Genomic DNA, 18,474 nt, shown 5'->3' on the forward strand with positions numbered 1-18,474 from the left:
TTGTCAAGTAAGGAGTAATTAACAACCCTTTCAACCCCATATTTGACTTTCCCTTCAACAACATACTCATCAAATTTCTTTGGCATTTGTGCTTCCCTGGTAGACCTCCTTAGATTATGATGTGGTTCAGAAATAGGAACAGTATTATCAGTGACATCATTGCCCTCAGGAGATGGAATAGAATCCATTGGTGTTGCTGTAGGACCATGATCACAGACATGATCATTTTCACTACTGCCATCACCATCATGCACATGTCTCCCTTCATCATTGGGACTTTCAGTGTTATGGTTGTCCCAAAACATTTTGTCAAAAAAGGTTTGAATGATTTATTTGATTTTCATCAGTTTGAACAGCAAATTCTTTCATTTTGTATGGAAAAACTGTTTCATAAAATTTTACATCCCTTGAAAAGAACACAACTTTGTTGTTAAGACTATACAACTTGTAACCCTTTTTTTCATTTGAAAAACCAATCAAAATACACCTTTCAGACCTATTGGAAAACTTGTCATTAGGGTTTAAAACAGAAGCATAACTTAAACAACCAAAACACCTTAAATTTGAGAGACTAGGTTCCTTTTTAAAAACATACTCATAAGGGGTCTTTCCAGCTCGCACAGATGAGGGGGTCCTGTTGATCAAATAACAAGCAGTCAAAACACATTCAGTCCACATATTTAAAGGCAATCCCCCTTGAAACATTAGGGCTCTTGCTACATTAAGCAAGTGCCTATGTTTCCTTTCAACCACACCATTTTGTTGTGGTGAGTAAGGACATGAGGTTTGATGAATTATTCCCTTTTTGGCTGTGTAGTCATTAAACTTATTGTTAATAAATTCAGTTCCATTATCACTTCTCAAGGTTTTGACATTAGTATTGAATTGATTTTCAAGAAGTGCAACAAAGTGGCACAAATTTGTATAGACTTCATCTTTGGATTTAAGTAAAAACTGTAGTGACCCGAACTTTTCCATGTTTATATATATTAATTGATATTGATATTTACATGATTAAATGTTTCCAACATGTTAAGCAATCAAACTTGTTAAGACTTGATTAACTGAAATATGTTTCATATAGACAATTGACCACCCAAGTTGACCGGCGATTCACGAACGTTAAAACTTGTAAAAACGACATGACGATATATATATGGGTATACATATGGTTAACATGAGATTATGATAAGTAAGTATCTCCATAAGTATATTAACAATGAGTTATATACATATAAACAAGACTACTAACTTAAGGATTTCGAAACGAGACATATATGTAACGATTATCGTTGTAACGACATTTAAATGTATATATATCATATTAAGATATATTAATATATCATAATATCATGATAATATAATAATTTAACATCTCATTAGATATAATAAACAATGGGTTAACAACATTAATTGAGATCGTTAACTTAAAGGTTTCAAAACAACACTTACATGTAACGACTAACGATGACTTAACGACTCAGTTAAAATGTATATACATGTAGTGTATTTAGATGTATTAAAATACTTTTGGAAGACTTCAAGACATATATCAAAACACTCATACTTAACAAAAATGGTTACAGTTACTTTTCCATTCTTTTCTTTCATCAAGAATTCTAGTCGTATTCTTACCCCTATTATACACAGCTTCAAAACGTACTTACTATGGGTATATACCAATAGGAACTAGCATGGGATTCCACTCTTAATTATGTCATGTATGACTAATCAATTTTAACTTCTACCATGAGCTAGTCAACTAACTAGAACTCCTTTTAACCCCACTCACCACTCACCAATTACCACTCATCATTCACTCCATTTCACTTCCAATTCTCTTTCTAATTCTCTCTCAACACACACACACACTATTATGAACGTATTTTTCCAGTAGTTAATCATCATCTTCATCAAAAAACACTTCAAGAATCAAGCTATAATCATCATAGGAAGAACACTTCAAGAACACTTCAAAAATCCCTTCAAGTTTACTAATTTACTTCCAAGCTTTCTAATCCATTCCAAGTAATCATCTAAGATCAAGAAACCTTTGTTATATACAGTAGGTTATCTTTCTTATTCAAGGTAATATTCATATTCAAACTTTGATTCAATTTCTATAACTATAAACTATCTTAATTCGAGTAAAAATCTTACTTGAACTTGTTTTTGTGTCATGATCCTACTTCAAGAACTTTCAAGCCATCCAAGATCCTTTGAAGCTAAATCATTTCTTGTCACTTCCAGTAGGTTTACCTACTAAACTTGAGGTAGTAATTATGTTCATAACATCATTTGATTCATATATATAAAACTATCTTATTCGAAGGTTTAAACTCGTAATCACTAGAACATAGTTTAGTTAATTCTAAACTTGTTCGCAAACAAAAGTTAATCCTTCTAACTTGACTTTTAAAATCAACTAAACACATGTTCTATATCTATATGATATGCTAACTTAATGATTTAAAACCTGGAAACACGAAAAACACCGTAAAACCGGATTTACGCCGTCGTAGTAACACCGCGGGCTGTTTTGGGTTAGTTAATTAAAAACTATGATAAACTTTGATTTAAAAGTTGTTATTCTGAGAAAATAATTTTTATTATGAACATGAAACTATATCCAAAAATTATGGTTAAACTCAAAGTGGAAGTATGTTTTCTAAAATGGTCATCTAGACGTCGTTCTTTCGACTGAAATGACTACCTTTACAAAAACGACTTGTAACTTATTTTTCCGACTATAAACATATACTTTTTATATTTAGATTCATAAAATAGAGTTCAATATGAAACCATAGCAATTTGATTCACTCAAAACGGATTTAAAATGAAGAAGTTATGGGTAAAACAAGATTGGATAATTTTTCTCATTTTAGCTACGTGAAAATTGGTAACAAATCTATTCCAACCATAACTTAATCAACTTGTATTGTATATTATGTAATCTTGAGATACCATAGACACGTATACAATGTTTCGACCTATCATGTCGACACATCTATATATATTTCGGAACAACCATAGACACTCTATATGTGAATGTTGGAGTTAGCTATACAGGGTTAAGGTTGATTCCAAAATATATATAGTTTGAGTTGTGATCAATACTGAGATACGTATACACTGGGTCGTGGATTGATTCAAGATAATATTTATTGATTTATTTCTGTACATCTAACTGTGGACAACTAGTTGTAGGTTACTAACGAGGACAGCTGACTTAATAAACTTAAAACATCAAAATATATTAAAAGTGTTGTAAATATATTTTGAACATACTTTGATATATATGTATATATTGTTATAGGTTCGTGAATCAACCAGTGGCCAAGTCTTACTTCCCGACGAAGTAAAAATCTGTGAAAGTGAGTTATAGTCCCACTTTTAAAATCTAATATTTTTGGGATGAGAATACATGCAGGTTTTATAAATGATTTACAAAATAGACACAAGTACGTGAAACTACATTCTATGGTTGAATTATCGAAACCGAATATGCCCCTTTTTATTAAGTCTGGTAATCTAAGAATTAGGGAACAGACACCTTAATTGACGCGAATCCTAAAGATAGATCTATTGGGCCTAACAAACCCCGTCCAAAGTACCGGATGCTTTAGTACTTCGAAATTTATATCATATCCGAAGGGTGTCCCGGAATGATGGGGATATTCTTATATATGCATCTTGTTAATGTCGGTTACCAGGTGTTCACCATATGAATGAATTTTTATCTCTATGTATGGGATGTGTATTGAAATATGAAATCTTGTGGTCTATTGTTACGATTTGATACATATAGGTTAAATCTATAACTCACCAACATTTTTGTTGACGTTTAAAGCATGTTTATTCTCAGGTGAATACTAAGAGCTTCCGCTGTTGCATACTAAAATAAGGACAAGATTTGGAGTCCATGTTTGTATGATATTGTGTAAAAACTGCATTCAAGAAACTGATTTCGATGTAACATATTTGTATTGTAAACCATTATGTAATGGTCGTGTGTAAACAGGATATTTTAGATTATCATTATTTGATAATCTACGTAAAGCTTTTAAACCTTTATTTATGAAATAAAGGTTATGGTTTGTTTTAAAAATGAATGCAGTCTTTGAAAAATGTCTCATATAGAGGTCAAAACCTCGCAACAAAATCAATTAATATGGAACGTTTTTAATCAATAATAACGGGACATTTCAGTTGGTATCAGAGCGTTGGTCTTAGAGAACCAGAAAATTTGCATTAGTGTGTCTTATCGAGTTTGTTAGGATGCATTAGTGAGTCTGGACTTCGACCGTGTTTTCTTTAAAAATGATTGCTTAACATTTTTGTTGGAAACTATATATTTTTAACATATGAATATTATGTGATATATTAATCTCTTAACGTGTTTGATATTATGTGATAGATGTCTACCTCTAGAACAAGTCCCATTGACTCACCTAATAATAATGAAGAGTCAAATATAAATTAGAATGATTCGTGGACTGATTCACAAGTTCCCGAAGAGGAACCGGAAGAAGAGTCGGAACCGAAAGAAGAATCGGAACCGGAAGAAGAGTCGGAACCGGAAGAAGAAATAGAACCGGTGGGGGAAATAATAAAACGGTTAAGTAAAAAAGAATCCTCAACCAACCGACCAAAGTTAATTATGGTCAATGGTGTTTCCGCCAAGGAAGCAAAATATTGGGAGGATTACCAATTCTCCGATGAATCGGATTCCGACGAGAATTCCGATGATGTTATAGAAATTACCCCAACTGAATTTAAAAAGGCAAAAGAAAATAATAAGGGAAAGGGCATAAAAATAGAGAAATCTAATTCCAACCCCGATGAACTTTATATGTATCGTCAACCCCCGAAGTCCTTAAGTTGTAACAATGACCCAGGAATCTCTAAACCACCAGGTTTTTCTAAACCAATGTGGACAATGACGGCTCGTATTAGGGGAACATCATATATCCCTAGAAACTTGGCAAAACGAACCAAAACCGAACAAGAAGAAATGAGCGAGTCGGAATAAGATAGTTGTATTCGTGTGGTGTAATATATGTAATATAGTGTGCTTATGCTTTATGATATATGTAAAAATTGCTTGTATTAATAAGTATTTTTTTATGAATCTAACTCTTGTCTATTTTACAGTATAAAAACACAAAATGGATAGACAACCCAATATTTTAAGAGACCTACCCGGAGACATGATTGATGAAATCTTGTCTAGAGTCGGTCAGAATTCCTCGGCACAACTATTTAAGGCGAGATCAGTTTGTAAGACATTCGAAGAACGTTCCAAGAATGCCTTAGTTTATAAAAGGCTTTCATTCGAAAGATGGGGGATATCACATTGGGAAATCCATAAGTTACGATGTGTTTACTTTGACGCATATATTGCGGGGAACCCAAATGCTATTTTACGCAACGGGTTAAGAAATTATTTTGACTCAGTATATCCGAATATAGGACTTCGTGATTTAGAAAAAGCTGCTAACATGCAACATAAAGAAGCATGTTATGCTTACGGGTTAGTAATGTTCGCTTCTCAATAAAGTGAGAACAAGAATATCGGGCTACAACTATTAAACAAAACGTTCCCACAAGTGACGGAGTTGGTAATTGGGGTAAGAAATGAGGTTTTTAGGTTATTACGAGACTGTTGGTCATTACGTAACCCTCGTCCCTTTGACGACGTTACAACATGCTGTCTTATCAACGGCCATAACGGTTATGTTCCACAAGACCAAGGATGGGAAGTAGTCCTAGTAAAACCAGAATGCATGACTTGTTTCTGGACGTATGAATTACGTGTCTTTATTGCCTTTGCTGAACGACTTGTGTACTAGCTAGAATTATCTTCACAACTATCTTGTATCAAAGTTATTGTGTGCTATATTTCATGCTTTATGTAAAATAAGCGGTATTGTAAGTTTGTAAAATATTGTATAAAAGTTTGAACGCGAAATATTATTACAATCAGTTTTTCATATAGAATTGTAGTAGTTGAATTGTATATTAGCTACTAAGTATGAACTTAACGGGTAGGTACTACCCGAATTTAAACTTATAAAACGCTAATATGAAGAAAAAGCTTTTATAAATGAGTTCATATTATGCTACGAAATACTATTAACTACTCTTAATATTCTGTATGATTAACTTGTTCCATTTGACTATTTTGAAGGAAATGGCACCGACTACTCGACACACCGTGAATATGAATGAAGAGGAATTTCGTACTTTTCTAGCTTCAAACATAGCCGCAGTACAGGCTGCGCTACATACCAACAATAACCTTGGATCTGGCAGTACAGGAAATCGTGTAGGATACACCTACAAAGAATTCACTGCCTGCAAACCTTTGGAATTTGATGGAACCGAAGGACCGATCGGATTGAAACGGTGGACCGAGAAGGTCGAATCGGTGTTTGCCATAAGTAAGTGTACTGAAGAGGACAAAGTGAAGTATGCTACGCATACCTTCACAGGTTCTGCGTTAACATGGTGGAATACCTATCTAGAGCAAGTGGGACAAGATGATGCGTACGCACTACCGTGGTCAGCATTCAAGCACTTGATGAACGAGAAGTACCGTCCCAGAACCGAGGTCAATAAGCTCAAGACAGAACTTAGAGGGTTACGAACCCAAGGATTTGATATTACCACGTACGAAAGACGATTCACAGAATTGTGCCTATTGTGTCCGGGAGCATTCGAAGATGAGGAAGAGAAGATCGACGCGTTTGTGAAAGGATTACCGGAAAGAATCCAAGAAGATATAAGTTCACACGAGCCCGCCTCCATACAACAGGCATGTAGAATGGCTCACAAACTAGTGAACCAGATTGAAGAAAGAATTAAAGAACAGACTGCTGAAGAGGCCAATGTGAAGCAAGTCAAAAGAAAGTGGGAGGAAAACGGTGATAAGAATCACCAATACAACAACAACAGCAATTACAACAATAATCGCAACAATTATCCCAACAATCGCAACATCAATCGCAACTACAACAAATGGCCCAACAACAACAACAACAACAACAACAACAGCAACTACAACAATCATCCCAACAACAATAATAACCGCAACAACAACAACAATCAGAAGCAGCTATGCCAAAGGTGTGAAAAGTATCACTCGGGGTTCTGCACCAAATTTTGCAACAAGTGTAAAAGAAATGGTCATAGCGCGGCGAAGTGTGAGGTCTACGGACCAGGGGTTAATAGAACGAAAGGAACAAATGGTGTCGGAACGAGTAATGGCAGAGCAAGTAGTGTCGGAGCAAGTTATGCCAATGTAGTTTATTATAAATGTGGAAAACCGGGCCACATTATTAGAAATTGCCCGAACCAGGAGAACACGAATGGACAAGGCCGCAGAAGAGTTTTCAATATTATTGCGGCAGAGGCACAGGAAGACCCGGAGCTTGTTACGGGTACGTTTCTTATTGACAATAAATCTGCTTACGTTTTATTTGATTCGAGTGCGAATAGAAGCTATATGAGTAGAGATTTTTGTGCTAAATTTAGTTGTCCATTGACGCCTTTGGATAGTAAATTTTTACTCGAATTAGCAAATGGTAAATTAATTTCAGCAGATAATATATGTCGGAATCGAGAAATTAAACTGGTTAGCGAAACATTTAAGATTGATTTGATACCAGTAGAGTTAGGGAGTTTTGATGTGATAATCGGTATGGACTGGTTGAAAGAAGTGAAAGCAGAGATCGTTTGTTACAAAAATGCAATTCGCATTATACGAGAAAAAGGAAAACCCTTAATGGTGTACGGAGAAAAGGGCAACACGAAGCTACATATTATTAGTAATTTGAAGGCACAAAAACTAATAAGAAAATGTTGCCATGATGTTCTAGCACACGTCGAGAAAGTACAAACTGAAGAAAAGAGCATCAATGATGTTCCCATTGCAAAAGAATTTCCCGATGTATTTCCGAAAGAATTACCGGGATTACCCCCACAGCGATCCGTTGAATTTCAAATAGATCTTGTACCAGGAGCTGCACCAATAGCTCGTGCTCCTTACAGACCCGCACCCAGCGAGATGAAAGAACTGCAAAGCCAATTACAAGAACTTTTAGAGCGTGGTTTCATTCGACCAAGCACATCACCGTGGAGAGCTCCTGTTTTGTTTGTCAAGAAGAAAGATGGTACATTCAGGTTGTGTATCGACTACCGAGAGCTGAACAAACTTACCATCAAGAACCGCTACCCACTACCGAGAATCGACGACTTATTTGATCAACTACAAGGCTCGTCTGTTTATTCAAAGATTGACTTACGTTCCGGGTATCATCAAATGCGGGTGAAAGAAGATGATATTCCAAAGACTGCTTTCAGAACACGTTACGGTCATTACGAGTTTATGGTCATGCCGTTTGGTTTAACTAATGCACCAGCTTTGTTCATGGACCTTATGAACCGAGTGTGTGGACCATACCTTGACAAGTTTGTCATTGTTTTCATTGATGACATACTTATTTACTCAAAGAATGACCAAGAACACGGTGAACATTTGAGAAAGGTGTTAGAAGTATTGAGGAAGGAAGAATTGTACGCTAAGTTTTCAAAGTGTGCATTTTGGTTGGAAGAAGTTCAATTCCTCGGTCACATAGTGAACAAAGAAGGTATTAAGGTGGATCCGGCAAAGATAGAAACTGTTGAAAAGTGGGAAACCCCGAAAACTCTGAAACACATACGCCAGTTTTTAGGACTAGCTGGTTACTACAGAAGGTTCATCCAAGACTTTTCCAGAATAGCAAAACCCTTGACTGCATTAACGCATAAAGGGAAGAAATTTGAATGGAATGATGAACAAGAGAAAGCGGTTCAGTTATTGAAGAAAAAGCTAACTACGGCACCTATATTGTCATTGCCTGAAGGGAATGATGATTTTGTGATTTATTGTGACGCATCAAAGCAAGGTCTCGGTTGTGTATTAATGCAACGAACGAAAGTGATTGCTTATGCGTCTAGACAATTGAAGATTCACGAACAAAATTATACAACGCATGATTTGGAATTAGGCGCGGTTGTTTTTGCATTAAAGACTTGGAGGCACTACTTATATGGGGTCAAAAGTATTATATATACCGATCACAAAAGTCTTAAACACATATTTAATCAGAAACAACTGAATATGAGGCAGCGTAGGTGGATTGAATTATTGAATGATTACGACTTTGAGATTCGTTACCACCCGGGGAAGGCAAATGTGGTAGCCGATGCCTTGAGCAGGAAGGACAGAGAACCCATTCGAGTAAAATCTATGAATATAATGATTCATAATAATCTTACTACTCAAATAAAGGAGGCGCAACAAGGAGTTTTAAAAGAGGGAAATTTAAAGGATGAAATACCCAAAGGATTGGAGAAGCATCTTAATATTCGGGAAGACGGAACCCGGTATAGGGCTGAAAGGATTTGGGTACCAAAATTTGGAGATATGAGAGAAATGGTACTTAGAGAAGCTCATAAAACCAGATACTCAATACATCCTGGAACGGGGAAGATGTACAAGGATCTCAAGAAACATTTTTGGTGGCCGGGTATGAAAGCCGATGTTGCTAAATACGTAGGAGAATGTTTGACGTGTTCTAAGGTCAAAGCTGAGCATCAGAAACCATCAGGTCTACTTCAACAACCCGAAATCCCGGAATGGAAATGGGAAAACATTACCATGGATTTCATCACTAAATTGCCAAGGACTGCAAGTGGTTTTGATACTATTTGGGTAATAGTTGATCGTCTCACCGAATCAGCACATTTCCTGCCAATAAGAGAAGATGACAAGATGGAGAAGTTAGCACGACTGTATTTGAAGGAAGTCGTCTCCAGACATGGAATACCAATCTCTATTATCTCTGATAGGGATGGCAGATTTATTTCAAGATTCTGGCAGACATTACAGCAAGCATTAGGAACTCGTCTAGACATGAGTACTGCCTATCATCCACAAACTGATGGGCAGAGCGAAAGGACGATACAAATGCTTGAAGACATGCTACGAGCATGTGTTATTGATTTCGGAAACAGTTGGGATCGACATCTACCATTAGCAGAATTTTCCTACAACAACAGCTACCATTCAAGCATTGAGATGGCGCCGTTTGTAGCACTTTATGGTAGAAAGTGCAGGTCTCCGATTTGTTGGAGTGAAGTGGGGGATAGACAGATTACGGGTCCGGAGATTATACAAGAAACTACCGAGAAGATCATCCAAATTCAACAACGGTTGAAAACCGCCCAAAGTCGACAAAAGAGCTACGCTGACATTAAAAGAAAAGATATAGAATTTGAAATTGGAGAGATGGTCATGCTTAAAGTTGCACCTTGGAAAGGCGTTGTTCGATTTGGTAAACGAGGGAAATTAAATCCAAGGTATATTGGACCATTCAAGATTATTGATCGTGTCGGACCAGTAGCTTACCGACTTGAGTTACCTCAACAAATCGCGGCTGTACATAACACTTTTCACGTCTCGAATTTGAAGAAATGTTTTGCTAAATAAGATCTCACTATTCCGTTAGATGAAATCCAAATCAACGAAAAACTCCAATTCATCGAAGAACCCGTCAAAATAATGGATCGTGAGGTTAAAAGACTTAAGCAAAACAAGATACCAATTGTTAAGGTTCAATGGAATGCTCATAGAGGACCCGAGTTCACCTGGAAGCGTGAAGATCAGATGAAAAAGAAATACCCGCATTTATTTCCAGAAGATTCGTCAACACCTTCAACAGCTTAAAATTTCGGGACGAAATTTATTTAACGGGTAGGTACTGTAGTGACCCGAACTTTTCCATGTTTATATATATTAATTGAGATTGATATTTACATGATTAAATGTTTCCAACATTTTAAGTAATCAAACTTGTTAAGACTTGATTAATTGAAATATGTTTCATATAGACAATTGACCACCCAAGTTGACCGGCGATTCACGAACGTTAAAACTTGTAAAAACGACATGACGATATATATATGGGTATACATATGGTTAACATGAGATTATGATAAGTAAGTATCTCCATAAGTATATTAACAATGAGTTATATACATATAAACAACACTACTAACTTAAGGATTTCGAAACGAGACATATATGTAACGATTATCGTTGTAACGACATTTAAATGTATATATATCATATTAAGATATATTAATATATCATAATATCATGATAATATAATAATTTAACATCTCATTAGATATAATAAACAATGGGTTAACAACATTAATTGAGATCGTTAACTTAAAGGTTTCAAAACAACACTTACATGTAACGACTAACGATGACTTAACGATTCAGTTAAAATGTATATACATGTAGTGTATTTAGATGTATTAAAATACTTTTGGAATACTTCAAGACATATATCAAAACACTCATACTTAACGAAAATGGTTACAGTTACTTTTCCATTCTTTTCTTTCATCAAGAATTCTAGTCGTATTCTTACCCCTATTATACACAGCTTCAAAACGTACTTACTATGGGTATATACCAATAGGAACTAGCATGGGATTCCAATCTTGATTATGTCATGCATGATTAATCAATTTTAACTTCTACCATGAGCTAGTCAACTAACTAGAACTCCTTTTAACCCCACTCACCACTCACCAATTACCACTCATCATTCACTCCATTTCACTTCCAATTCTCTTTCTAATTCTCTCTCAACACACACACACACACTATTATGAACGTATTTTTCCAGTAGTTAATCATCATCTTCATCAAAAATCACTTCAAGAATCAAGCTATAATCATCATAGGAAGAACACTTCAAGAACACTTCAAAAATCCCTTCAAGTTTACTAATTTACTTCCAAGCTTTCTAATCCATTCCAAGTAATCATCTAAGATCAATAAACCTTTGTTATATACAGTAGGTTATCTTTCTTATTCAAGGTAATATTCATATTCAAACTTTGATTCAATTTCTATAACTATAAACTATCTTAATTCGAGTAAAAATCTTACTTGAACTTGTTTTTGTGTCATGATCCTACTTCAAGAACTTTCAAGCCATCCAATATCCTTTGAAGCTAAATCATTTCTTGTCACTTCCAGTAGGTTTACCTACTAAACTTGAGGTAGTAATGATGTTCATAACATCATTCGATTCATATATATAAAACTATCTTATTCGAAGGTTTAAACTCGTAATCACTAGAACATAGTTTAGTTAATTCTAAACTTGTTCGCAAACAAAAGTTAATCCTTCTAACTTGACTTTTAAAATCAACTAAACACATGTTCTATATCTATATGATATGCTAACTTAATGATTTAAAACCTGGAAACACGAAAAACACCGCAAAACCGGATTTACGCCGTCGTAGTAACACCGCGGGCTATTTTGGGTTAGTTAATTAAAAACTATGATAAACTTTGATTTAAAAGTTGTTATTCTGAGAAAATAATTTTTATTATGAACATGAAACTATATCCAAAAATTATGGTTAAACTCAAAGTGGAAGTATGTTTTCTAAAATGGTCATCTAGACGTCGTTCTTTCGACTGAAATGACTACCTTTACAAAAACGACTTGTAACTTATTTTTCCGACTATAAACCTATAATTTTTCTGTTTAGATTCATAAAATAGAGTTCATTATGAAATCATAGCAATTTGATTCACTCAAAACGGATTTAAAATGAAGAAGTTATTTGTAAAACAAGATTGGATAATTTTTCTCATTTTAGCTACGTGAAAATTGGTAACAAATCTATTCCAACCATAACTTAATCAACTTGTATTGTATATTATGTAATCTTGAGATACCATAGACACGTATACAATGTTTCGACCTATCATGTCGTCACATCTATATATATTTCGGAACAATCATAGACACTCTATATGTGAATGTTGGAGTTAGCTATACAGGGTTGAGGTTGATTCCAAAATATATATAGTTTGAGTTGTGATCAATACTGAGATACGTATACACTGGGTCGTGGATTGATTCAAGATAATATTTATCAATTTATTTCTGTACATCTAACTGTGGACAACTAGTTGTAGGTTACTAACGAGGACAGCTGACTTAATAAACTTAAAACATCAAAATATATTAAAAGTGTTGTAAATATATTTTGAACATACTTTGATATATATGTATATATTGTTATAGGTTCGTGAATCAACCAGTGGCCAAGTCTTACTTCCCGACGAAGTGAAAATCTGTGAAAGTGAGTTATAGTCCCACTTTTAAAATCTAATATTTTTGGGATGAGAATACATGCAGGTTTTATAAATGATTTACAAAATAGACACAAGTACGTGAAACTACATTCTATGGTTGAATTATCGAAATCGAATATGCCTCTTTTTATTAAGTCTGGTAATCTAAGAATTAGGGAACAGACACCCTAATTGACGCGAATCCTAAAGATAGATCTATTGGGCCTAACAAAACCCATCCAAAGTACCGGATGCTTTAGTACTTCGAAATTTATATCATATCCGAAGGGTGTCCCGGAATGATGGGGATATTCTTATATATGCATCTTGTTAATGTCGGTTACCAGGTGTTCACCATATGAATGAATTTTTATCTCTATGTATGGGATGTGTATTGAAATATGAAATCTTGTGGTCTATTGTTACGATTTGATACATATAGGTTAAACCTATAACTCACCAACATTTTTGTTGACGTTTAAAGCATGTTTATTCTCAGGTGAATACTAAGAGCTTCCGCTGTTGCATACTAAAATAAGGACAAGATTTGGAGTCCATGTTTGTATGATATTGTGTAAAAACTGCATTCAAGAAACTGATTTCGATGTAACATATTTGTATTGTAAACCATTATGTAATGGTCGTGTGTAAACAGGATATTTTAGATTATCATTATTTGATAATCTACGTAAAGCTTTTAAACCTTTATTTATGAAATAAAGGTTATGGTTTGTTTTAAAAATGAATGCAGTCTTTGAAAAACGTCTCATATAGAGGTCAAAACCTCGCAACGAAATCAATTAATATGGAACGTTTTTAATCAATAAGAACGGGACATTTCAAAAACACCCACACAGCTCTAGAATAGTCATCAACAATGGTCAAAAACCACTTATACCCCTCTCTACTTTGAATTCTGAAGGGAACCCATAGGTCTAAATGAATTAAGTCTCCAAGTTTTTCGGATTTGTGATTCACTTAAAGGAAAAGCTTCCCTTGTTTGTTTTGCCTTATGACAAACATCACAAGGTTTATCTTTGAGGTCATCTTTTAAATCAAGTTTTCCTTTTAAAATGTTTAACACTTTATTAGAGGGGTGTCCTAATCTAGAATGCCAAAGTTGAGAAGAGGAATAACAAACAGTTTTAGAAGACACACAGTTACTTTCCTGTTTTATAACATTAAAAAGATAAAGACCATCATGTTCATTTCCAATTCCTTTAGTAATCATCTTCCTCAAGTCCTGAATATAACATTTTGAGTCATTAAAGCTAACAGTCAACCCACTATCCCTTGACAACTTGTGAACAGACATCAAACTCACACAATATTCAGGGATCACAAGCACATCAAATAAAACAAGATCATTTGTTAGTTTAAGATCACCAATTTTGACAACCTTGGCTTGTGTTCCATTTGGATGACCCACAGTGAGTTTGAGGTCAGACACATCAACAATGTTTTCTAAGAGGATATCAAAACCAGTCATATGTTGACTGGCTCCTGAGTCAATTATCCAACCCTGACTAATGTTTCTTTTAGTCTTAGTGGCATTGGCATTAAAAAACTTAGTGAAATTTGAGTTAAACTTTATGCTTTTGTTAAGTATGATACCTGCCATGTTGGAGTGTCCAATCCCATTACCAGGTTTTTCATTAATAAGACTGAGGAGTTTCATCATTTGCTCACTTGAAAAAGAGGTTGGTACACTAGGAGCAGGTGTGCCAGAGGGGTTGGATGTGCCAGGAGTATCCTTAGAAATGGATGAATTGTTTGCCTTAGGGACATATTTATTAGATCCAGATTTACCCCCACCATTGGACCAACTAGATTTCTTTTGAAAGTTTTGAGGGTACCCAATGATTTCATAACATCTATCAATAGTGTGGCCAAGTTTATTACATTTTTTGCATTGATAGTTGGGATTGGGACCTTTGGTGAAGTTATTATTATTATTAGAACTCCCCCTATTCCCAGAAAAGTTGTTGTTTTTGGACACACTATTAGTTTGAGCAACAAAAGATGTGGCATGCATTTTAGAACCTTTGTCCCCACAAGTAACAGATTTGTGAGACTCTTCCCGTGACACAACAGAGTATGCAACTTTAACATCAGGTAAAGGGTCCCTCATTAACAAATTACTCCTAATGGCCATGTAGTCATCATCCAAGCCCATTAAAAATTGCATAAGTTTTTGTTGGTTGATAAGATTTTTTGAGGCAATGCCTGCAGCACATGTGCAGGCACCAGCACCACATGTGCAGGCAGGAATAGAGGTCATGGCATCATATTGTTTCCATAGAGAAGTAAGTTTGTGATAATATTCAGAGAGTGTGTTACCATTTTGTTTCAAAGTGTTAATTTGATGATGTAGTTTAAAGGTCATTGACCCATCCACTTTATCATAGGTTTCTTTTAAATCTTTCCAAACAACAGATGCCAGATTTGAAAAAATTTGTCCTGAATACAATTCTTCAGAAAGACACCCCAAGACCCAAGACAGGACAACTGAGTTGCACCTTTCCCATTGACTGACAAGGACAGGATCATTTTCATTTTTAGCAAGTGTGCCATCAACAAAGCAAACTTTATTTTTAGTGGCCAAAGCAAGGAGCATAGATCTGCTCCAATATTGTAATTTTCAGTTCCCTTTAATTTTATAGCAATAAGGGGTGTACCAGTGGTATCACTGGCATGAAGGTACAAAGGGTCACCAAAGTCAAGTTTGTTAATGAGAGTATGTAAGACCCAAATATTTATTGTACATAATGTATTTAAGGTGTACGATGTGAGAATGGAGTGTGCACAGCATGTAGGTGTTGCTTGCTCGACCGTCGAAGAATACTGGACGTTGTTTGAGGTACAAGGTGTGTACGTACCTTTTCAAACCCAAATAAAGTTTGAGTTGATGTTTCAAAGCCTTACCATTGGATAGAATATCTTATTACGTTTCCAACGATATTTGATTCATCAAAAACGGAGTTACGGTCGAAAAGTTATGGCCAAAACAAGTTGTTGAAACCTGTTTTGGGCTCGACCACAATTTCCAGTTAATTGGAGCGGCGCTCCACCTTCTGGCGCGGCACGCCGATTGCTGCTGAGGCAATTTTCAGCCTTTTTAAAAGTTTTAAATGAAGGGCAATTGGGTAATTTCACTTGGGGCCGGATTTGTGAGCCATATTAGCTGGTTTGGATCAGTTTTGGATGATATTCACATCCATCCATCACTCCCAACTATCTAGAGAGAGAGAGAGAGAGATTCTAGAGAGAGATTTGGGGTTTTGGAGAAGAAGGAGGCCGTTTGGATAAAAAGCTCGAGTTCTAAAGTTGTTCCTTTCGTTCCTAGCTACGTTGTGGTAGTATTGGTAAGCTCAAACTCCGAATTTCATCTATTTGATTTGATATTCAAGTTAGGGTTTGAGTTAGTTTGATGAAAAACCCTTTTAGATGATGAAATGGGTTTAGTGATGCTAGTAATTGGGTTTATTGTTAATTGTTGGTGGATTTTGGGTTGGTGAACTAATTGGCCATGTTTAGGACTTGAAATTGAGTTTAATCACTTAAGTTAGTGATTATGAAAGTATTGAAACCCATTTAAGGTTATTTTGTTGACTAACTTTGACTTTGGGTCAAATTAGGGTTTGGTGGTGATTATGACCCAATTGGCGATTTAATGCGGTTTATAAACTTGAAATGGATTAAGTTGAAGTATAAAACCAAGTTAAATGTGTTTTGGTGTAAAAACTTGTAAATGGTGAGATTTTGACTTAATGGGTCAAAACTAGGGTTTTAGTGTCAAAATGGGTATGACGCGTGTTTAACACTTGAGTTCGGGTTTAATTGGCGTATTAGGACCATTCTCACTTGTGTTAGTGATTATTGGTTAGTTTTGGGCACGGTTTGTGCTTGGAAGTGCATTTGGGTCGAAATTACACTAAGTGACGAATTGGGTTGATTTGTAAATCCACTCTAAGTGTATTGTTGTAATTGTGATAATGGAATAGGTATTTTCCATTGGCGAGTTGCGGTTTACTTGGAAGCTTTCTTCAAGAATTCAAGGTGAGTGTTAATATCCTATGTGCATATGTATGTGTAGGATGGGTGCGGGTCGGGTGAAGTGGTTCTCGATTATAGAGCTCACTTCACATATAGGTGGATTTGATAGACTTGCATTTAGATCCAATTGGCACGGTTGTGCGTTTTGGTTGACCACCTTTGGCGAGGTACACGTTTTGTGTGTACACTATCACACGTGGTTGTGATGTGGATGATATAACCCCAATGGCGAAGGGTTTTGAGTGGGAGAAGTGAATCGCGTGTACTTCGGATTCACGATGACGCGTGTAGTTCGGTCATCTTATCAAAATGAATCTCGTGTAGTTCGGATTCACGATGACGCGTGTAGTTCGGTCATCTTATCAAAATGAATCTCGTGTAGTTCGGATTCATGGTGACTCGTGTAGTTCGGTCATCTTATTGAGGTAGTAATCTCGTGTGGTTTCGGATTACTAAGGCTCGTGTAGTTCGGCCAACCTCGATGTTGTGAAGATAGTAATCTCGTGTGGTTTCGGATTACTAAGGCTCGTGTAGTTCGGCCAATATTCATTGTGGTATTTGGTTCTCGGTATCGGGTTAAGGTGTTAACCTTGTTCGTTTTTATTGTTATATATTAATGTATTGTTGTGTTGTAGCTAACCCTCCGGGTGTAGCTATTTGGCGTTGTTCACATCGTCGTTGGTGAACTTATATTGTTGTTGTATCTTTAGCTCGTTGCTTAGAGATTGTACGGTATGCTTAGTGTAGTGCCTTATATGGATGCCTCGGTATGCTGTATTTGTTATTTTGTGGCGTGTCCATTTTATACATATATATGTGTGTAGTATATTATCATTCACTAAGCGTTAGCTTACCCTCTCGTTGTTGACTCTTTTTATAGATTGCATGCGGATGGTGGCTCGGGTAAGCGCGAGGATTAGAGGACTTGCATAGTTTACGTAGAAGGCTTGCTTTTGGATTTATTAGGATTGGGTAGCGTATCCCCAATCGCCATGCTCGGCTTTGTTTTGTATTAAAAGTCTTATGGTCGAAAATTGTATTTCGATACTTAAAGGGTAATTTGGGTCGATGTGGGCCCCGCTTCATAAACATAATTTTATTAATGGAACGCGCTAGTTTTATTATATTGAACATGCGGTTAAAAGCGTTTTGTCTAAATACGTCGGGAACTAGTCAAACATTTTTGCATTTAAAGACTT

The 18,474-nt window shown here is 35.6% G+C and overlaps 1 protein-coding gene across 1 annotated transcript; it reads right to left on the minus strand.

The window, feature by feature from the left end:
* Positions 1 to 309: 309 nt before the first annotated feature.
* Positions 310 to 15,836, minus strand: LOC139840727 (uncharacterized). Its single transcript, XM_071830976.1, has 2 exons — positions 14,384 to 15,836; positions 310 to 809 (listed from the first exon to the last, which is right to left on the minus strand). The coding sequence occupies exons 1-2, from the start codon at positions 15,834 to 15,836 to the stop codon at positions 310 to 312; spliced, it is 1,953 nt and encodes a 650-aa protein (XP_071687077.1).
* Positions 15,837 to 18,474: the final 2,638 nt, after the last annotated feature.

Source organism: Rutidosis leptorrhynchoides, chromosome 4 (genome assembly GCF_046630445.1).
Source record: "Rutidosis leptorrhynchoides isolate AG116_Rl617_1_P2 chromosome 4, CSIRO_AGI_Rlap_v1, whole genome shotgun sequence".
NCBI classification, from domain to species: domain Eukaryota; kingdom Viridiplantae; phylum Streptophyta; class Magnoliopsida; order Asterales; family Asteraceae; genus Rutidosis; species Rutidosis leptorrhynchoides.